The sequence below is a fragment of the Triturus cristatus genome, chromosome 12 (assembly GCF_964204655.1).
Source record: "Triturus cristatus chromosome 12, aTriCri1.1, whole genome shotgun sequence".
In the NCBI taxonomy this organism is placed as follows: Eukaryota; Metazoa; Chordata; class Amphibia; order Caudata; family Salamandridae; genus Triturus; species Triturus cristatus.
Genome location: NC_140595.1, coordinates 12,545,147 through 12,561,530, shown reverse-complemented (window position 1 = coordinate 12,561,530; position 16,384 = coordinate 12,545,147). Strand labels below are relative to the sequence as shown.

The 16,384-nt window shown below is 48.1% G+C and overlaps 1 protein-coding gene across 1 annotated transcript in view; it reads right to left on the bottom strand.

The window, feature by feature from the left end:
- The window catches only part of POLRMT (RNA polymerase mitochondrial), a 113,684-nt gene that overhangs the window by 82,147 nt on the left and 15,153 nt on the right, over positions 1-16,384 (bottom strand). The window contains exons 5-8 of the mRNA XM_085638282.1: positions 10,049-10,235; positions 9,073-9,222; positions 6,653-6,820; positions 6,141-6,311 (exon numbers count right to left, since the gene is read on the bottom strand). Coding sequence (XP_085494408.1) covers positions 6,141-6,311; positions 6,653-6,820; positions 9,073-9,222; positions 10,049-10,235 — 676 coding nt within the window. The remainder of the gene's footprint in view (positions 1-6,140; positions 6,312-6,652; positions 6,821-9,072; positions 9,223-10,048; positions 10,236-16,384) is intronic.

Sequence of the window (16,384 nt, the reverse complement as noted above, 5' to 3'; positions counted from 1 at the left end):
ATGCTGTGCACTACCGTGGGCATGCTACTGTGAATGCTGTGCACTACCGTGGGCATGCTACTGCGAATGCTGTGCACTACCGTGGACATGCTACTGTGAATGCTGTACACTACCATGGACATGCTACTGTGAATGCTGTACACTACCATGGACATGCTACTGTGAATGCAGCACAGTACCGTGGACATGCTACTGTGAATGCTGTACACTACCGAGGACATGCTACTGTGAATGCTGTACACTACCGTGGACATGCTACTGTGAATGCTGTACACTACCGTGGACATGCTACAGTGAATGCTGTACACTACCGTGGACCTGCTACTGTGAATGCTGTGCACAAAGGTTGGGCAGAGCACTTTTCTGTAAATAGCACTGAAACCGTAAACATAGCAGTTGCTATTTTAGTGCCAAGAGACAAATCCAGCAGTGAAATATTGAATTCTAAATCCTATTATTACTATGCAAAATACAGAGAAGAGGCAAAGGTACAAGACCTGCAGGTGTATGATATGCTACAGCTCTAGCCAGCTCAGTTGGATAACGCAACCACTGTAGGGATCTGGGTTTGATGTCATGATCACAGGTTCGAATCCAGGCAGGTCAACTTTTATTTCTGGGGCCGATAAAATGAGCGCCGTTGAGTGACCAAAAAAATCCTAATTATGCGCAAAGATACATTTCTGGGGAAACGTGCACTTTACAAATACATATGTTAAGCTCTGGTATGTTAGATACAGAAAAGAGTGCATCTGTAAGCTATGGTTGAAGAATCCACACTTTTCAGATTAACATCCAAAAGGGAAATGCTACTTACCAGTATGCATCTGTTCTTGGCATGTACAGCTGCAGATCCACACACTAGCATAGTAGATCGCCATCTGGTGTTGGGCTCGGATGCTTGCACCGTGTTGTTGTCTTGGAAGAAGTCTTTGTAGTCACAAGATAGGAGACGCCTCCCTTGGACGATAGTGCGCATGGGCATCGACTCCATCCTTAGATTGTTTTTCGCCATGAAGGGAAATGATGGAGTTAGTAGAAAAAAGAGATGTACATGTGTGTATATCCAAGTAAGATAGAACTGGAACAGATACAGGTTCCGGGGAGGTGGGTGGGCGTGTGTGGATCTGCAGCACTACATGCCAAGAACAGACGCATACTGGTAAGTAGCATTTCCCGTTTGAGGCATATGAGCTGCAGATCACACACTAGCATAGACTATACAGCAGTATCTCCCCTAGCGGTGGTCACATGTATCGGTTGCAGTAGTTTGAAATAACGTTTTAAGGACAGCTTGGCCCACAGAAGCTTGTTGCTTTGCGTGCACGTCAACACAATAGTGTTTGGTGAAGGTGTGTGTGGTAGACCATGTTGCTGCCTTACAAATGTCTTCTAAGGGAATGTTCCTTAGGAATGCCATGGAAGCCCCTAGTTTGCGTGTGGAATGCGCTCTAGGGGGAACTGTTAATGTGAGTTTAGCCTTCTGGTAGCATATTTGAATGCATTAACTATCCACCTGGCAATCCCAGATTTGGAGATGGGGTTACCCTTATGTGGTGGAGAGAAGGCTACAAACAATTGTTTTGTTTTGCGAAAAGATTTAGTTCTGTCAATGTAATAAAGAAGGGCTCTTTTAACATCTAAGGTGTGAAGAGCCCTCTCTGCTACGGAGTCAGGGTTTGGAAAGAACACTGGTAACTCCGCTGACTGATTAAGATGAAAAGCAGAGATTACTTTGGGATGGAATTTTGGATTTTTCCTGAGAACCCCTTTGTTACGATGTAATTGTAAGAATGGTTCGTGGTAATCTGGGAGGAATAATTCTTTTAAGTCCTTCCATGAAGGCTTTGATTGCAGGCACTCTTAAAAAGTGACAAGTGTTGTCAGTTTTGTAAGTAAGCTGCAAGTGCTGCTAGATGCAGGCGTATGGATGAGTATGCTAAGTTACATCTTTGCAAATGTAGTAAGTAGCAAATGATGTCCTGGATTGAGGCATCCAGTGGGTGTATATGATTGTTAGTGCAGTAAATGGCAAATCTTTTCCATTTTGCAGCGTAGCAGGCTCTAGTGGTAGGGCATCTGGCTTCTTTGATGATGTTCATGCAGTCCGGTGGAAGGTGAAGGTAACCGAACTCTACGACTTCAGGAGCCAGATCGCCAGATTCAGTTGACCTGGATGTCTGATCTCTCCATGGTTCTGGGTTATTAAGGACGGGAAGAGACATAGTTTTTGGTGTGTGTCTCACGGCTGGCGTGCCCATGTGGGAGCTAGGAGGATCAGTTTGAGAGATTGTTGCCTAAGCTTGCGTCCCACTAGTGGAATCAGTGGGAGTGGCGGAAAAGCGCACGCAAATCTGCCTGACCAGTTCATCCATCTTGCATTGCCTTTCGACTGCGGATGTGGAAACCTGGCGGTGAAGTGTGGGCATTTTGCGTTTTCGTGTGTGGCGAACAGATCTATGTCAGGTTGGCCCCACATTTGGAAAAAGGGTAATAGAACTTGGGATGTAGTTCCCACTCGTGAATCTGTTGTGTCTGTCGACTTAACAGATCCGCAATCTGATTGTGAACTCCTGGAAGGTGTTCTGCAAGTAGGTATATGTTCTGGGGAATGGCCCATCTCCAAATGTTCTGTGCGAGCTGGGACAGCTGCAGAGAATGTGTGCCTCCTTGTTTTTGTATGTAATACATGGCTGTCATGTTGTCCGTCCGGATGAGGACAGCCTTGTTCTGTAAATGTAGTTGTAAGGATTTTAGTGCTAGGAATACTGCCAGCAGTTCTAGGTGATTGATATGGAGCACTTTTTGTTGAGTGGTCTATTTGCCCTGAGTTGTGTGTCCGAGGAGATGGGCTCCCCATCCTGTGAGTGATGCGTCTGTCGTCAGCACTATCTGTGGAAGAGGCTCAAGGAAAGGTCGCCCTTTGGACAAGTTTGTTATGTTCCACCACTGTAGAGAGCGATGTGTGCGGCTGTCCACCAACACCAGATCTGTAAGTTGTCCTTGAGCCTGGTTCCACTGACGTGCTAGACATTCCTGTAAGGGACGCATTTGGAGACTCGCATAAGGCACAATGAAGAAGCAAGATGCCATCATGCCTATGAGTTGCATGAACACTCTGGCTGGAAGAGTGTGTTGGTCTTGAAATTCTGTGATAGGAGTTTGTATACTAGCTATCCTGGCTGGACTGGGATATGCTAGCACTGTGGAGGTGTTTAATGTGGCTCCTAGATATTGGTGTATATGAGAGGGCTGGAGATGCGACATGGTGTAGTTTATCGTGAACCCCAAGTTGTGTAACATTTGGATGGTTTGGTGAGTGTGTAGAACACATTGTTGGAATGACTTGGCTTTTATTAGCCAGTCGTCTAGATATGGGAAGACATGAATTTGTTGTCTTCTGAGATGTGCTGCTACTACCGCAAGACATTTCGTGAATACTCAGGGTGCGGTGGTCACTTCGAATCGAATGACTCTGAACTGGTAGTGTTGTCCGTCCACCACAAACCTGAGGTACGTCCTGTGAGCAGGATGTATGGGAATGTGGAAGTAAGCGTCCTTCAGATCTAGTGTGGCAAGGAAATCGCCTTGTTGCAGCAGTGGGAGCATTTGTTGGAGAGTGATCACATGGAAATGATCTGAGTGTATATACAGATTTAGGGGTCTGAGGTCGAGCATTGGTCTCAGAGTCCCATCCTTTTTGGGTATTAGGAAGTACAGTGAGTAGACCCCTGTTCCTTGATGCTCTAAGGGAGGGAACTGGTTCTATTGCGTGCTTTTGAAGAAGTGAGAGAACCTCTTGTTTGAGGAGCGGTCTGCGGACATTGGACGCCGTTTGGGTGGTATGTGTGTGTGTGTGTGTGTGTGGGGGGGGGGGGGGGGGTAGCTGTAAGTTCCAGGCAGTAACCATACTGGATCATTTGTTGTCTGTTGTGATGGAATTCCAGACAGGTAGGAACTGTGTTAATCTGCCCCCGACCGGAGTGGAATGGTCTGGGGGGAAGCGGAGGAAAGTCACTGTTTTGTGGCGGGGGAGGTGCATGTGTTGTTATTACCTCGACCTCTTCCTTTATTGTTGTGTCCTATGTATCCGCCTCTAAAATATCCTCTACTGGGGGATGTTTGTGTAGTGGCTTTAAATGACAATGAGGTGTCTGCGCCCATGTTTTTGGAGGCTCCTCTGTAGAAGGAGCGCCAAAAGGAGCCACGCGTTTGTGGAGACTGTAACGCTCCCATGGACTTAGCAGCCTCGGTGTCCTTTTTCATTTTTTGGTCTCGCCTGACCCAGCGCATGCGCTGGTCTGGCGAGACTTATTGAGAGGGCTCCAAAAAGTGCTACCTTGGGCAGCCTAGAGCTACAGTGCATGTGCGCGGGCGTGCGCGCCACTTTTACCGCGATTACTTTCACTTTCCGCTTTGATGTTTGATCGCAATCACTTTCGCGGCCGCACGGCTGCTTGGCATAGCCAATAGGTCTCGCTTTTGGGACCTTATAAGTATTTAGTTATGCAACTGTTGCATGGCTAAACACTTATACGGTCCCAAAGGAGAGACCTATTGGCTATGCCAATGCTTGTTTCAAGTGCAGTGTCCACAGCCGGGCCAAAAAGCTGTTCTTGGTTGAACGGCTGACTGAGTATGGTAGTCTGGACCTCCTGCTTAAAGCCTGAAATGCGTAGCCAGGCATGTCGTCTAAGGAGCACACTGGTGTTGACTGATCTAGAGGCTGCGTCGGCTGCGTCAAGTGCACATTTATTTGACGCATTTGAATTTAGCTTGCCCTCTTGGATAAGGTCATTTGCCGGGGCTTTATACTGGTCAGGCAGATGCTGCAGTAGGTTTTCTAGCTGGTCATAATGTGCCCCGTCATATCGTGCCAGCAGTGCTTGTGTGTTCTCAATACGCCAGTGATTGGCTGCCTGTGCCGCTACCCTTTTGCCAGAAGCTTCGAGCAATTTGGATTCTTATCAGGGGGTGGCGCATCCCCGGGGGTCTCGGAGTTGGCGCGCTTTCTAGCATTGGAAACGACCAGAGAATCCAAAGGCAACTGTCCTTTGATGTAAGTAGGATCTTCAGGGGCAGGCCTATTTTTTTTCATCTATTCTAGGGTTGGTGGAAGGTGTCAGAGCTGATTTCGGAGCCGAGTGTTTCTTTGGTTTTGGTGCCGAAGGCGCCGGTGGGACAATTGCATGAGGTTTGCTCGGTCCCGAGCTACTGGAAGGCTTGTCCCTTTTCTTAGGAGCCGAGCCGTGAGGCGGGGCTTCTGAAGGATGTTTTCGGTCTCGACTGGGGCCAACAGGCGAAGTCTTGACCAGTGCCTTCGGTTTTGGAGGGGTTGGGGTAGAGGCAGTAGTACTCACTCGTTGCCCAGGAGTGATGGGGTCGTCTGAGTCTTCTGCCTCTGACACGATTTCGAGATCTTCGGAATCTTCTTCCAGGACATCGGGGCCTTCATCAAAGATGTCCTCTGGTTCCGGAGCTGGTCTCTGCGCCATGATGTGTCGTCGAGCCCTTCGATCCCGAATAGTCTTCTTTGATCTAAAGGATGCGCAGGCTGGACAGCTGGACTCGTCGTGTTCAGGTGATAGGCAAAGATTGCAGACCTTGTGATGGTCACTGTGCTGGAACTTTGCTCCACACTGGGGGCATTTTTTGAATGGTGTTGTTTCCATGAGCCCTAGGCCTTACTATGGGCCCAGCGGCCCGCGTCGACTACCAGAATCGAGTCGATGAAGTCGGGTCGAAGATGAAAGTGAATCCGATGAGGTTTTGGAAGCTTTGCGCTTCGAAAAAGTTTGAAATTGAGATTTCGGAGCGGAAAAGTTGCATCCGAACCCAATGGCGGAAAAAAACAATCCAAGGATGGAGTCGATGCCCATGCGCACTATCGTCGAAGGGAGGAGTCACCTATCTCGTGACTACAATGACTTCTTCCAAGACAACAACAAGGTGCAAGCATCCGAGCCCAACACCAGATGACGATCTACTATGCTAGTGTGTGATCTGCAGCTCATATGCCTCGAACATGTATTCATATTTTACGAAATCCATCCTATGTACTGTCGGCCTGCCTATCAATGGGAGCTTGGGTGTCCCCACTTTAGAGGGAGAGTGGGGACCTCCAGTCATATTCGACTCACCTGGGTCTCCTTCGCAAGCAGCTGCACATACTCTGCATACAGGGCCTGCACCTTGCTCTCCACCTGGCTGCGAGTCTTCCTACGGATGGAATATTTGTTGTAGATTTGCGTGCCCAGGTCTCTGGCGACAACCAGCAGAGCGTCACCGCTGGGAGGGAGGTTAGACAAGCTCTGCAAGCAAAGGGATTTGAGGAAAACCGAGATACGTAAGCAATACTGAAGCATGTGCCTTTACCAGAACAACATATGTATTGCATCGGAGCGAACATCAGGCATCACACTATCCAAGCGAGATTTCCACTCCAGAGAACAAAGCGCTCCAACACACAACACCAAGAAAGATGCACAGTTCAAAATGTGCATTCAACTGCAGGAGGAGGCTCCTGAACAGAAGGCGCTCAGCTTCACAAGTGGAAGATGCGCATGCGATTTACTACAGCGGTCTCACTCCACATACACACCATCACAGGGTGTACGGCCTTCAATGCGAGAACACAGCAAACTGATCCTACCTGCAGCATGATGTCCACATACTCTTCGTCATCCAGAAGGCACAGGAAGGGGTGCAGGTTTATGCGCGGTGACTGAATGTTTAGGGCAGCCATGCGGACCTTGGAGTCATAGAAGGCGCGGCGAAGAGACTTCCGCCAGCGGGCACGCAGAACTTTCAACAGCTCTCGCTGCAGGGGAATACCAAGACAGGGTTGTCTACCCTAAAGTTTCCACGAGATGTACACATTTCCACCGATCAAACAACGTACATTCCCACTAGTAATAGAGGATGGTCAGACCAATGTGTCCCCAGCAATTGATTGGAGAAAACTGCTTCACATGGACCAATTCACAAACAAGCTCTCCATTCCATAAAAAACAAACCCAGGAGATCACAGCAACCGTTTCAACTTGGAACTGCAACTTATTCCCACGCTTTGCCTGGTCCATTGTATCACTCATCCTGCAAGACTCTGTAGGGATACGAGCAACGTCCCACATCAAGAGACTCGAGAACAAATCCCACTGCCTCTGGACAAACGCTTCCTTAACACCACGGCTATTAAATAGCAGGATCTGTTCTTTTCGCTTTTCAAAGTTCATTTAATCACAGTTTCATTGATAATGAAAGTTTGGTTGATAAATGAAAATTGACTGATAAATTAAGTTGCATTGATAAAGCTTTCAGAATACTTTTGAGCAGTACGGTACTATATCAATCTTGGAAGTGGTTTATCGCGGTCAACGGCTGACTTCTTTCAGTTACATAATTAAATATCCTGTTTAAATTACTTCTAACAGGAAATATTATGAGCTTCTGGTTAACAATGCCACGGAGTTTCACAATGATATTGTGGAAGTTATTAAACGCACAATGCAGGCTTCAATAACGTTCTAAGACAGCAGCCAATGCTAACCGTGCCACTAATACCCAACACCTCCAAACAACCCCTGTGCCTGATTCCAGACGGCTCTGAGCCTAATCTTATTACCAGTCCTATACCCTTCCAAACCCAAGCCTACCACCAATCACTAGCACACCTGTGCCTACCTGTACTATCACTTAACAAACCCTCGGTGCAGCATCAGTCACCCAGAAGCACTAGAGGGGTCAGTGGAACCCTGAAAAGAATGTCACACCCAACCACACTACTGCTTCACCAAAACCCCTTCTGAGACACAACTCCTGGACCAGGAGGTAGTCAAACAGCCTAGAGGTAAACCACAGAGTATGACTTCCAATCAGAGCTCTGTTCAGAATACACGGCTTAACATGTGCCGATCTATACCTGAAAAAGCTGCTGCAAAATGACCAACAATGACCCCACTCTCTTGGCAATTTTCAACCTTTAGGCAGTCTTCAACACGGCGACCAAACCCTTCTGCTTTCCTAACGTGCTTTGCTCTAATATGCTGGCAGAACCAACGGGGCTCTACCTCAACTTCTAAAGGTAATCTCTGGCTTGAAATTTGCTTACCATACCTTCTCTAACAGTCCGACTCTCTGATTTTCACATCATCAAAAAAGAAGCTTTCACAACCAGAAGCAAAAGTTGTCAGTATTCGCTAGATGATGGACGTCTTTCTATCCATCATGCAAACTTAACACAATGCTATGTGAGAACTCTTGCCTTTACGCTACAGGCGTCCTTCAAGCCTATCACTGTACGTGTCAAAGAACCAGACCACTTCTACCCTCACTACAGGCGTCTTTCCCTTCAAGTTTATCATTGTACGTGTCAAGGAACCAGACCACTTCTACCCTCACTACAGGCGCCTTTCCCTTCAAGCCTATCATTGTACGTGTCAAAGAACCAGACCACTTCTCCCCTCACTACAGGCGTCTTTCCCTTCAAGCCTATCATTGTACGTGTCAAAGAACCAGACCACTTCTCCCCTCACTACAGGCGTCTTTCCCTTCAAGCCTATCATTGTACGTGTCGAAGAACCAGACCATTTCTCCCCTCAATACAGGCGTCTTTCCCTTCAAGCCTATCATTGTACATGTCAAAGAACCAGACCACTCCTCCCCTCACTACAGGCGTCTTTCCCTTCAAGCTTATCATTGTATGTGCCAAGGAATCGGGAAATTCCTACCATCACTACAGACGTCCTTTAAGCCTATCAGTGCACATGCCAAGATATCAGACCACTCCTACCATCGCTACAGTCATCCTTCAGGTATTTCAGTGTAAATGCCTAGAAATCAGACGACTCCTTCCCTCGCTACGTGTCCTTGAAGGCTATCCTTGCACGTGCCAAGAAATCAGGCCACGCCTACCCTCACTACAGACGTCCTTCAGGTATATCAGCGTGCGTGCCAAGAAATCAAATATCTCCCATCCTAGCTGAAGAACCCTTGAAGCCTTTTGCTGAATTTGAGAGGGTAAACTTCCTTCTCAACAGGAGCCTACTGGAAAATACCAGTCCGAGAACATACCGCTTTATGGTTCTGATCGGTCAGAGGTTTCCCCGCTTCCACAGAGTTAATGGTAACCACGCCCGCTCTCTCCAAAGCAAGCTGCTTCTGGAAGCGTTTCTGCAGGTCTGGCGTTGAGAAGTCAAGCTTTGGATAGGACACCGGATCCACCTAGGAAAGAAAACAACAACGCAATCACTGCATCTCATGAGGGTACACGCAACAGCACAGCAGGGCTACCTGGCAGGCACCATACCTGGCCAACAGAGTGATCACATTCCATTATACTTCAGCCAGGCGAAGAGTGTGATCACACCGCGTAGCATACTGTGGCTAAAGTTACAGTGTAGGTATCTCAGCTGGGTAGCTGGACATGGCTTCGAGAATGAGTGTACAAATAAGAGTAGCATCGAGAAGCAGGAGCCAGCAGCTGAGGCAGGAATGGCAGACAGGATAATGGCGTATCCTGCAGACAGTGCAGCTACAGCAAGACAAGCTAACCTGTAGCGTGGACCATAGAGGAGAGAGATGAGACTACTGCAGCTCCGACCTAGGTTTGTGCTGCAGGGGTCAGAATGTAAGCACAGCCAGTTACACACACCATCTAAGACTAGCTCCTGCAGCAGGGGCCACAGAGAAGATCAGGGTACCACACCTTTGATCTTCGCGTACCCTGTAGGGAGTTCTGCTAAAGCAAGAGAGGCCGCATACGGCATCAAAGAACAGCTACGGCCACAGCTTTACAAACCCGGAACACCTAACTCCAGCAGGATGTTGAGCGTTAACAAAGAATGCTACTCTGTATGCACTGCCCAACTCTTACTACTCACCCAATACTGATGTACGATACACAAACCCACATCAAAAGCATCTCATTACTAATGGTGACTCCGAGCTATACATCATGGCTGGTCATCACATCCAAGTCCCACACAAAGGGCAGCAGCTGCGCTGCTTCTGGAGCAGGGCACAGCAACAGGTCACCCTCTGCCCGTACCTTGCAGTAGAAGTCCTTGAGTAAAGGCGAGGAGCACTTTTCCTTATGCAACAAGGTGGGCGGCTGGAATTTGGGATCCACCGTATGGATGGCCCGTAGCACCATCTCCTTCTCATCCAACTGGAAGGGGTAGTCCTTGAACAGCTGCTCCAGGTGTAGTCCATCCTCAGCCAGCTGAAGCAAACACCTGCAGTACAAACAAGAACCTGGTCAGCCACAGGCGAAGGCAGGGAAGGAAGCAGAGGGCAGGAGGAAGCCCCTCGAACGCAGCCCACAGATAACAGTAGCCAGACTATATCCCCAATGAGGGCGAACTAAACTAGCAAAATGGAACGACTCGCATGATCTTTTTAATGCTTCTGAAATCCTGTACCAGCATGTCCATGGCACGGCCTTCCTCTTCTTCCCTACAGCTGCCAGTGAGATTTCAACAGTGTCTGCATCCCTTCCACTCCAGTGCTCAGTCTCACACGCAAAATATATTCTGAGTGCTTCAGAGAGAATTTAAAAGTCCATGGCCTTCACTTTCATGTTTTTAAGCAAAGGAAAGCACACAGGCTTTAAGTGTAGACAATATGGCCAAAGTTTATCCACATGGTTTCGATCTTTTCGCTAATTAGGAGATCACCGGAAGAACCAATATTAAAATGCTTAAAACCTGACTTCAAAAAAGTGTTTTACAATGTTCACCAAACTTTAGAAATGGAAAGACCTATGATTTCCAAGAGGATATTCCAAACTTGGAGGACTTGTTAATGTTATCAGTAAAATAGGACTTTTGAGTTCTTTATGGAAAGTGCACCATTTCCTTCACTTATCAATACAATGTATGCACATATAGACACACATATGTACAGGCTTATGCAATAAGACACACACACAGGCACAAAAAGGCAAAAAAACAGATATGCAACTTTTAAGCCTGCACTGGTGACGCTGCTGCCTTCTCCTTCACGTATCGCAACATGGTCATTACGAGGCTCTACCTTTTAAAAAGGAAAGAAGACAATAGGTCATCTTTCCTCGAGATCAAGCAGCGTTTGCGCCAGAGAGGCCAAAAAAGCTGCAATCTACCGCTGCAGAGTCACAGAGTCATAAAGAGCCATTTCACATCTGCCGCAGCAAAGACATTGCCACCAATAGTAAGCAGAGGTGCTTCAGTAACAAACGTAGGGAGCAGTCCCTGTTAAATGGTACATTTGAGAGATCTGAGGCATGTAAAATACTATTGAGTTTGCTGTGAGCCTTGAAGTAAGTAGTAAATACTTGGTGGTGGTAAATGGTGAGGACTCACCCATCCAGGTTTGAGTCGTCATCACCCGCATACAATGGCCATCACAAGGCAGCAAACGGAGCAAGTTTCTTGATAAAGGGACTAAATAACGATTGGTATGAGTGCAGAAACACGTGCAGAGCGTGAATTTTTGACACCCACTGTAAAAAGTTTTAATACATGTTATTAGATGGCTTTCTACCACAAAGGGCCAACAAATGTACTTAGACATGGTTGGGACACCCACCAACTTATCGGTGACAGCCACGTTCCAGTTATAGTCACAATTTTATCTTTAAACAAGCATTTGCAATGCAATAGGCCTCGCATTGCTGAAAGTTAGAGCAATTGGTGTTGGTAAGCTACTTAAGAAATAGGCGCCGTACTTTCGGAAGCGTTGCCTGTGCACGGTCAGCTAAAATAACAGTTGATCTGCCTTTCCTTTACTGCGTTGCCCCTGCTTCATGCCGGACCAGACTGTTATTTTGTCATAGAACTCCAACCGGCAACAGTGCGTGTGACCGCGCTGGGTGTTTAACACGCAAGCATAATTACGTGCCTGGAGATGGGTGATTGCAATCATGCATTTACTTTGCAGGTACTTTTATGTCCTGAGCACAATAGGCTGATGACAAAGGGCGCATCTTAAGTTTTAACATGAACAACAGTGGACGAGACAGCAGGTTATGATGTTTCGCAATCCCATGCAGCGTATGCATCCTGCACAGGGCTCTGGTGTCCTCTCACTGGCTGTCATTGGTAAGGATGACAGCCAGTAAAAAAATTAATTTTGTAGGACAAGCCGCGCACACAACAAAAGAAAAGACAGGCGGTCACAATTGGTAAAGATAAAGCGCAGCATGCAGCACTGGAATAAATAAAAGTGTTACCTTGCACGCTAATGCAACTGAAAGCATTGAAAAACACACCTAAAATTACAAGAAACAATTACAAGAACAACGTGTTGGGGAAGTGCGGTTTTGGGCAGTGCGTAGCTGTTGTGCCTGCAACGGCAGCCACGGTGAAGTCGTCATTAACAAAAGAGTGCTCACAAACTGTAAATAAAATATACCAAGTATCAACACATGTAATGGGGCAGTCTTTATGTGAGGTTACAAGAGTAGAAAAGGCGGAGCCGGTAAGCAAAGAATCAAAGACAATAAAACATTTACAAAGGACAGTCACAAGAGCCAATAAAAAATATGGGCAGAGCTTAAAGCCCATATCCTGAACACAGCATGTCTTGAAGAAACAGCAGAAGTGCTGCCTAGGCAAGACCTAAAAATATAATGACGGGGAGGGTCGGCCGACTCCTGCTCATGCCTGTAGGTGCGCTTCTGCTTATGGGAAATGGGATCATCTTTAGCTTCCAGCATCTCAGAAAAACAAGAACTGCTGTCGGCCTGACAGAAAGCTGCCTGGAGACGGCTTGTACAACTCTTCATCTAGACACTGTCTTCGACTTCCATCCTGTCTCATGCTCTTGCACAGCGAAAAGAGGCAATTTAAAAAAAGTTTGTAGCTTGTACTTGATAGCCCAGCATGAGCTAGAGCATCATCTGGAAGTCAACCCTGTGCTACTGAGGCCTCTATGATCCATCAGATATTAGGTACTGGTGCAGTGGGATAGGAGGTTTGCAACCACAGGACAGGCAGCCCCAGAAGCCCCACTCACACAGGATGGAAGTGCTGTGAACTAGAAGCACAGCTTATAAAAATGAATTTTTACTTTGCTCAATCGGAAACAGTACATGGCCTCTTGCTATTTTGTCTTAATGTAGTTCACTTTGAAAATATTAACTGAAGTTGAAAAGATAATAGACTTGTGGCCTGTGATCAAACCTCAGCGGCAGATTCTATACTTCTGATCACAAAAAGAACAATATCACTAGCGAAAGGCTAAAGACCAAGAAACCTGGCAAGAGCAGCAGAGCACAGCGCATGCTCCATGACATAACGGACGGACAGAATAGTGAGCAGCAGCGCTAGCCTTCTCCCATCACAAAAAAACAAAATAAGAAAAGTTGGGGCAAGCAGTGTGCCAGCTTTCCTCTAAAAGAGACGAGGCATAGCACAGGCAGAAGCCTCCCTCGCGGACATGGAGCAGTACAGCAACTTCCCTCCCACACAGCTGTTACAGCACATCCAACAGTGCAAGCTTTATACACGTACAGAATAGGTACAGCGCAGGGAGCAGCAGTGCGAGATTCTGTTACACACTGCATGTACAGCGCAGGGAGCAGCAGCGCATGATTCTCTTATTCGTTGCACGTTCAGCACATGGAGCAGCAGTGCAAGATTCTCTTACGCAATGCACGTACATCGCAGGGAGCAGTTGTGTGAGATTCTCTTGCACACTGCACTAACAGTGCAGGGAGCAGCAGTGCAAGATTCTCTTACACAATGCATGTACAGAGCAGGGAGCAGTTGTGTGAACACCCTCACACAGTGAACACTTACAACTCATTGAGAAGCCGTGCAATCTTCCGTCACATTGGGACTAGGTACAGAGCAGGGAGCAGCAGCGCAAGATTCTCTTACACACTGCAAGTACAGTGCAGGGAGCAGCAGTGTGAGCTCCCTCACACAGGGATCACTTACAGCTGCAAGAAGCAGTGCAACAATCCGTCACATTCAGAATAGGTACAGCGCAGGGAGCAGCACTGCAAGATTCTGTTACACGCTGCACTAACAGCGCAGGGAGCAGCAGTGTGAACTCCCTCACACAGGGAACACTTACAGCTCATCCAGAAGTTGTGCAACCTTCATTTAAAAGCAGAATAGGTACAGCGCAGGAGCAGCAGCGCAAGATTCTCTTACACATTACATGTACAGCGCAGGGAGCAGCAGCGCAAGAGTCTCTTATACATACATTGCATGTACAGCGCCGGGAGCCGCAGCGCAAGAGTCTCTTACACATTGCATGTACAGTGCAGGGAGCGGCAGTGCAAGATTCTTACACAATGCACGTACCGTACAGGGAGCAGTTGTGTGAAAACCCTCACACAGTGAACTTTTACAGCTCATCCAGAAGCCGTGCAACCTTCCGTCACATTAAGAATAGGTACAGCGCAGGGAGCAACAGCGCAAGATTCTCTTACATACTTCCTAATAGCGCAGGGAGCAGCAGTGTGAAATCCCTCACACAGTGAAAACTTACAGCTCATCCAGAAGCCGTGCAACTTTCCGTCGCATGCAGAGTAGGTACAGCGCAAGGAGCAGCAGCGCAAGATTCTTTTACACACTGCACTAACAGCACAGGGAGTAGCAGTGCAAGAGTCTCTTACACATTGCATGTACAGTGCAGGGAGCGGCAGTGCAAGATTCTTACACAATGCACGTACCGTGCAGGGAGCAGTTGTGTGAAAACCCTCACACAGTGAACTTTTACAGCTCATCCAGAAGCCGTGCAACCTTCCGTCACATTAAGAATAGGTACAGAGCAGGGAGCAACAGCGCAAGATTCTCTTACACATTGCACGTACAGTGCAGGGAGCAGTTGTGTGAGATTCTCTTACACACTGCACGTACAGTGCAGGGAGCAGTTGTGTGAGATTCTCTTACACACTGCACGTACAGTGCAGGGAGCAGTTGTGTGAACACTCTCACACAGTGAACACTTCCAGCTCATCCAGAAGCCGTGCAACCTTCCGTCACATTAGTAATAGGTACAGCGCAAGGAACAGCACTGAGAGCCTCTCCCGCTCATAACATATAAGGGACAGAAGCTGTCCTGTTTCACTCAGACACAGGCCGAGCTCTCCAGTGAACTGGCAGTGTTGGCACCAAACCTCAAACAAACTTCGGCCATAAATCCTCATACAACTCAGACAAACTCTACTCACACATCTCATAGTTCAGGCAATACTGTGGGTCTCTGGATAAATGTAGATAAGTTTATTGTACTTTAACTATTGTCCTGTAGTTTGCTCCATTACACTGCACACTTGTTTGATAGAAAAAGCCTGCGTATTCTGGAGTTTGATCACGCATTTATGTGGATTATCTGCTGTATACGGTCTCCGGACCCACATGTGGGGAGCTGCAGTATTCATCTACAGTATCCACCTCAAGCAACTCCCGCACTGTGACCTTTATAGACATCACTGGGACTTTACTCAGTATGGGAGGACCATGGACTGAGGCATTAAACGTACATCTATTCCATAGTGACCACAAGAAATTGGTAACTGACATATGCATTTTGGAAATAAAGCCGGCAGGGATAAGCTGCATTACCGAATGAGTTCTGTTTGAATGAATAATCTGAAGCAGAAATCATGACGCTGCAACGGGAAGAGGAGGAAGGCTCAAGAGAACTACCCACCAACCTAAAGGGGCAACTTGCTATGTTTCTCCAGTGTGGTGATCCGCCTTCCAGCCAACTACCGAGCCTCAGCACAGTGCCTGGCCTCGCAGACAGGGTAGCATCTCTCAGGGCCGGACAGTGCATCAGACCAGCACACCACTGCAACCTACTCCCTAGCCTCTGCGGGGCAGTCCAGCGCACCACTGCAACTCACTCCCTAGCCTCTGCGGGGCAGTCCAGCGCACCAGTGCAACTCTGCAACCCACTCCCTAGCCTCTGCGGGGCAGACCAGCGCACCACTGCAACCCACTCCCTAGCCTCTGCGGGGCAGTCCAGAGCACCACTGCAACTCACTCCCTAGCCTCTGCGGGGCAGTCCAGCGCACCCGTGCAACTCTGCCACCCACTCCCTAGCCTCTGCGGGGCAGACCAGCGCACCTCTGCAACCCACTCCCTAGCCTCTGCGGGGCAGTCCAGAGCACCACTGCAACTCACTCCCTAGCCTCTGCGGGGCAGTCCAGCGCACCACTGCAACTCACTCCCTAGCCTCTGCGGGGCAGTCCAGCGCACCAGTGCAACTCTGCAACCCACTCCCTAGCCTCTGCGGGGCAGACCAGCGCACCTCTGCAACCCACTCCCTAGCCTCTGCGGGGCAGTCCAGAACACCACTGCAACTCACTCCCTAGCCTCTGCGGGGCAGTCCAGCACACCCGTGCAACTCTGCCACCCACTCCCTAGCCTCTGCGGGGTAGTCC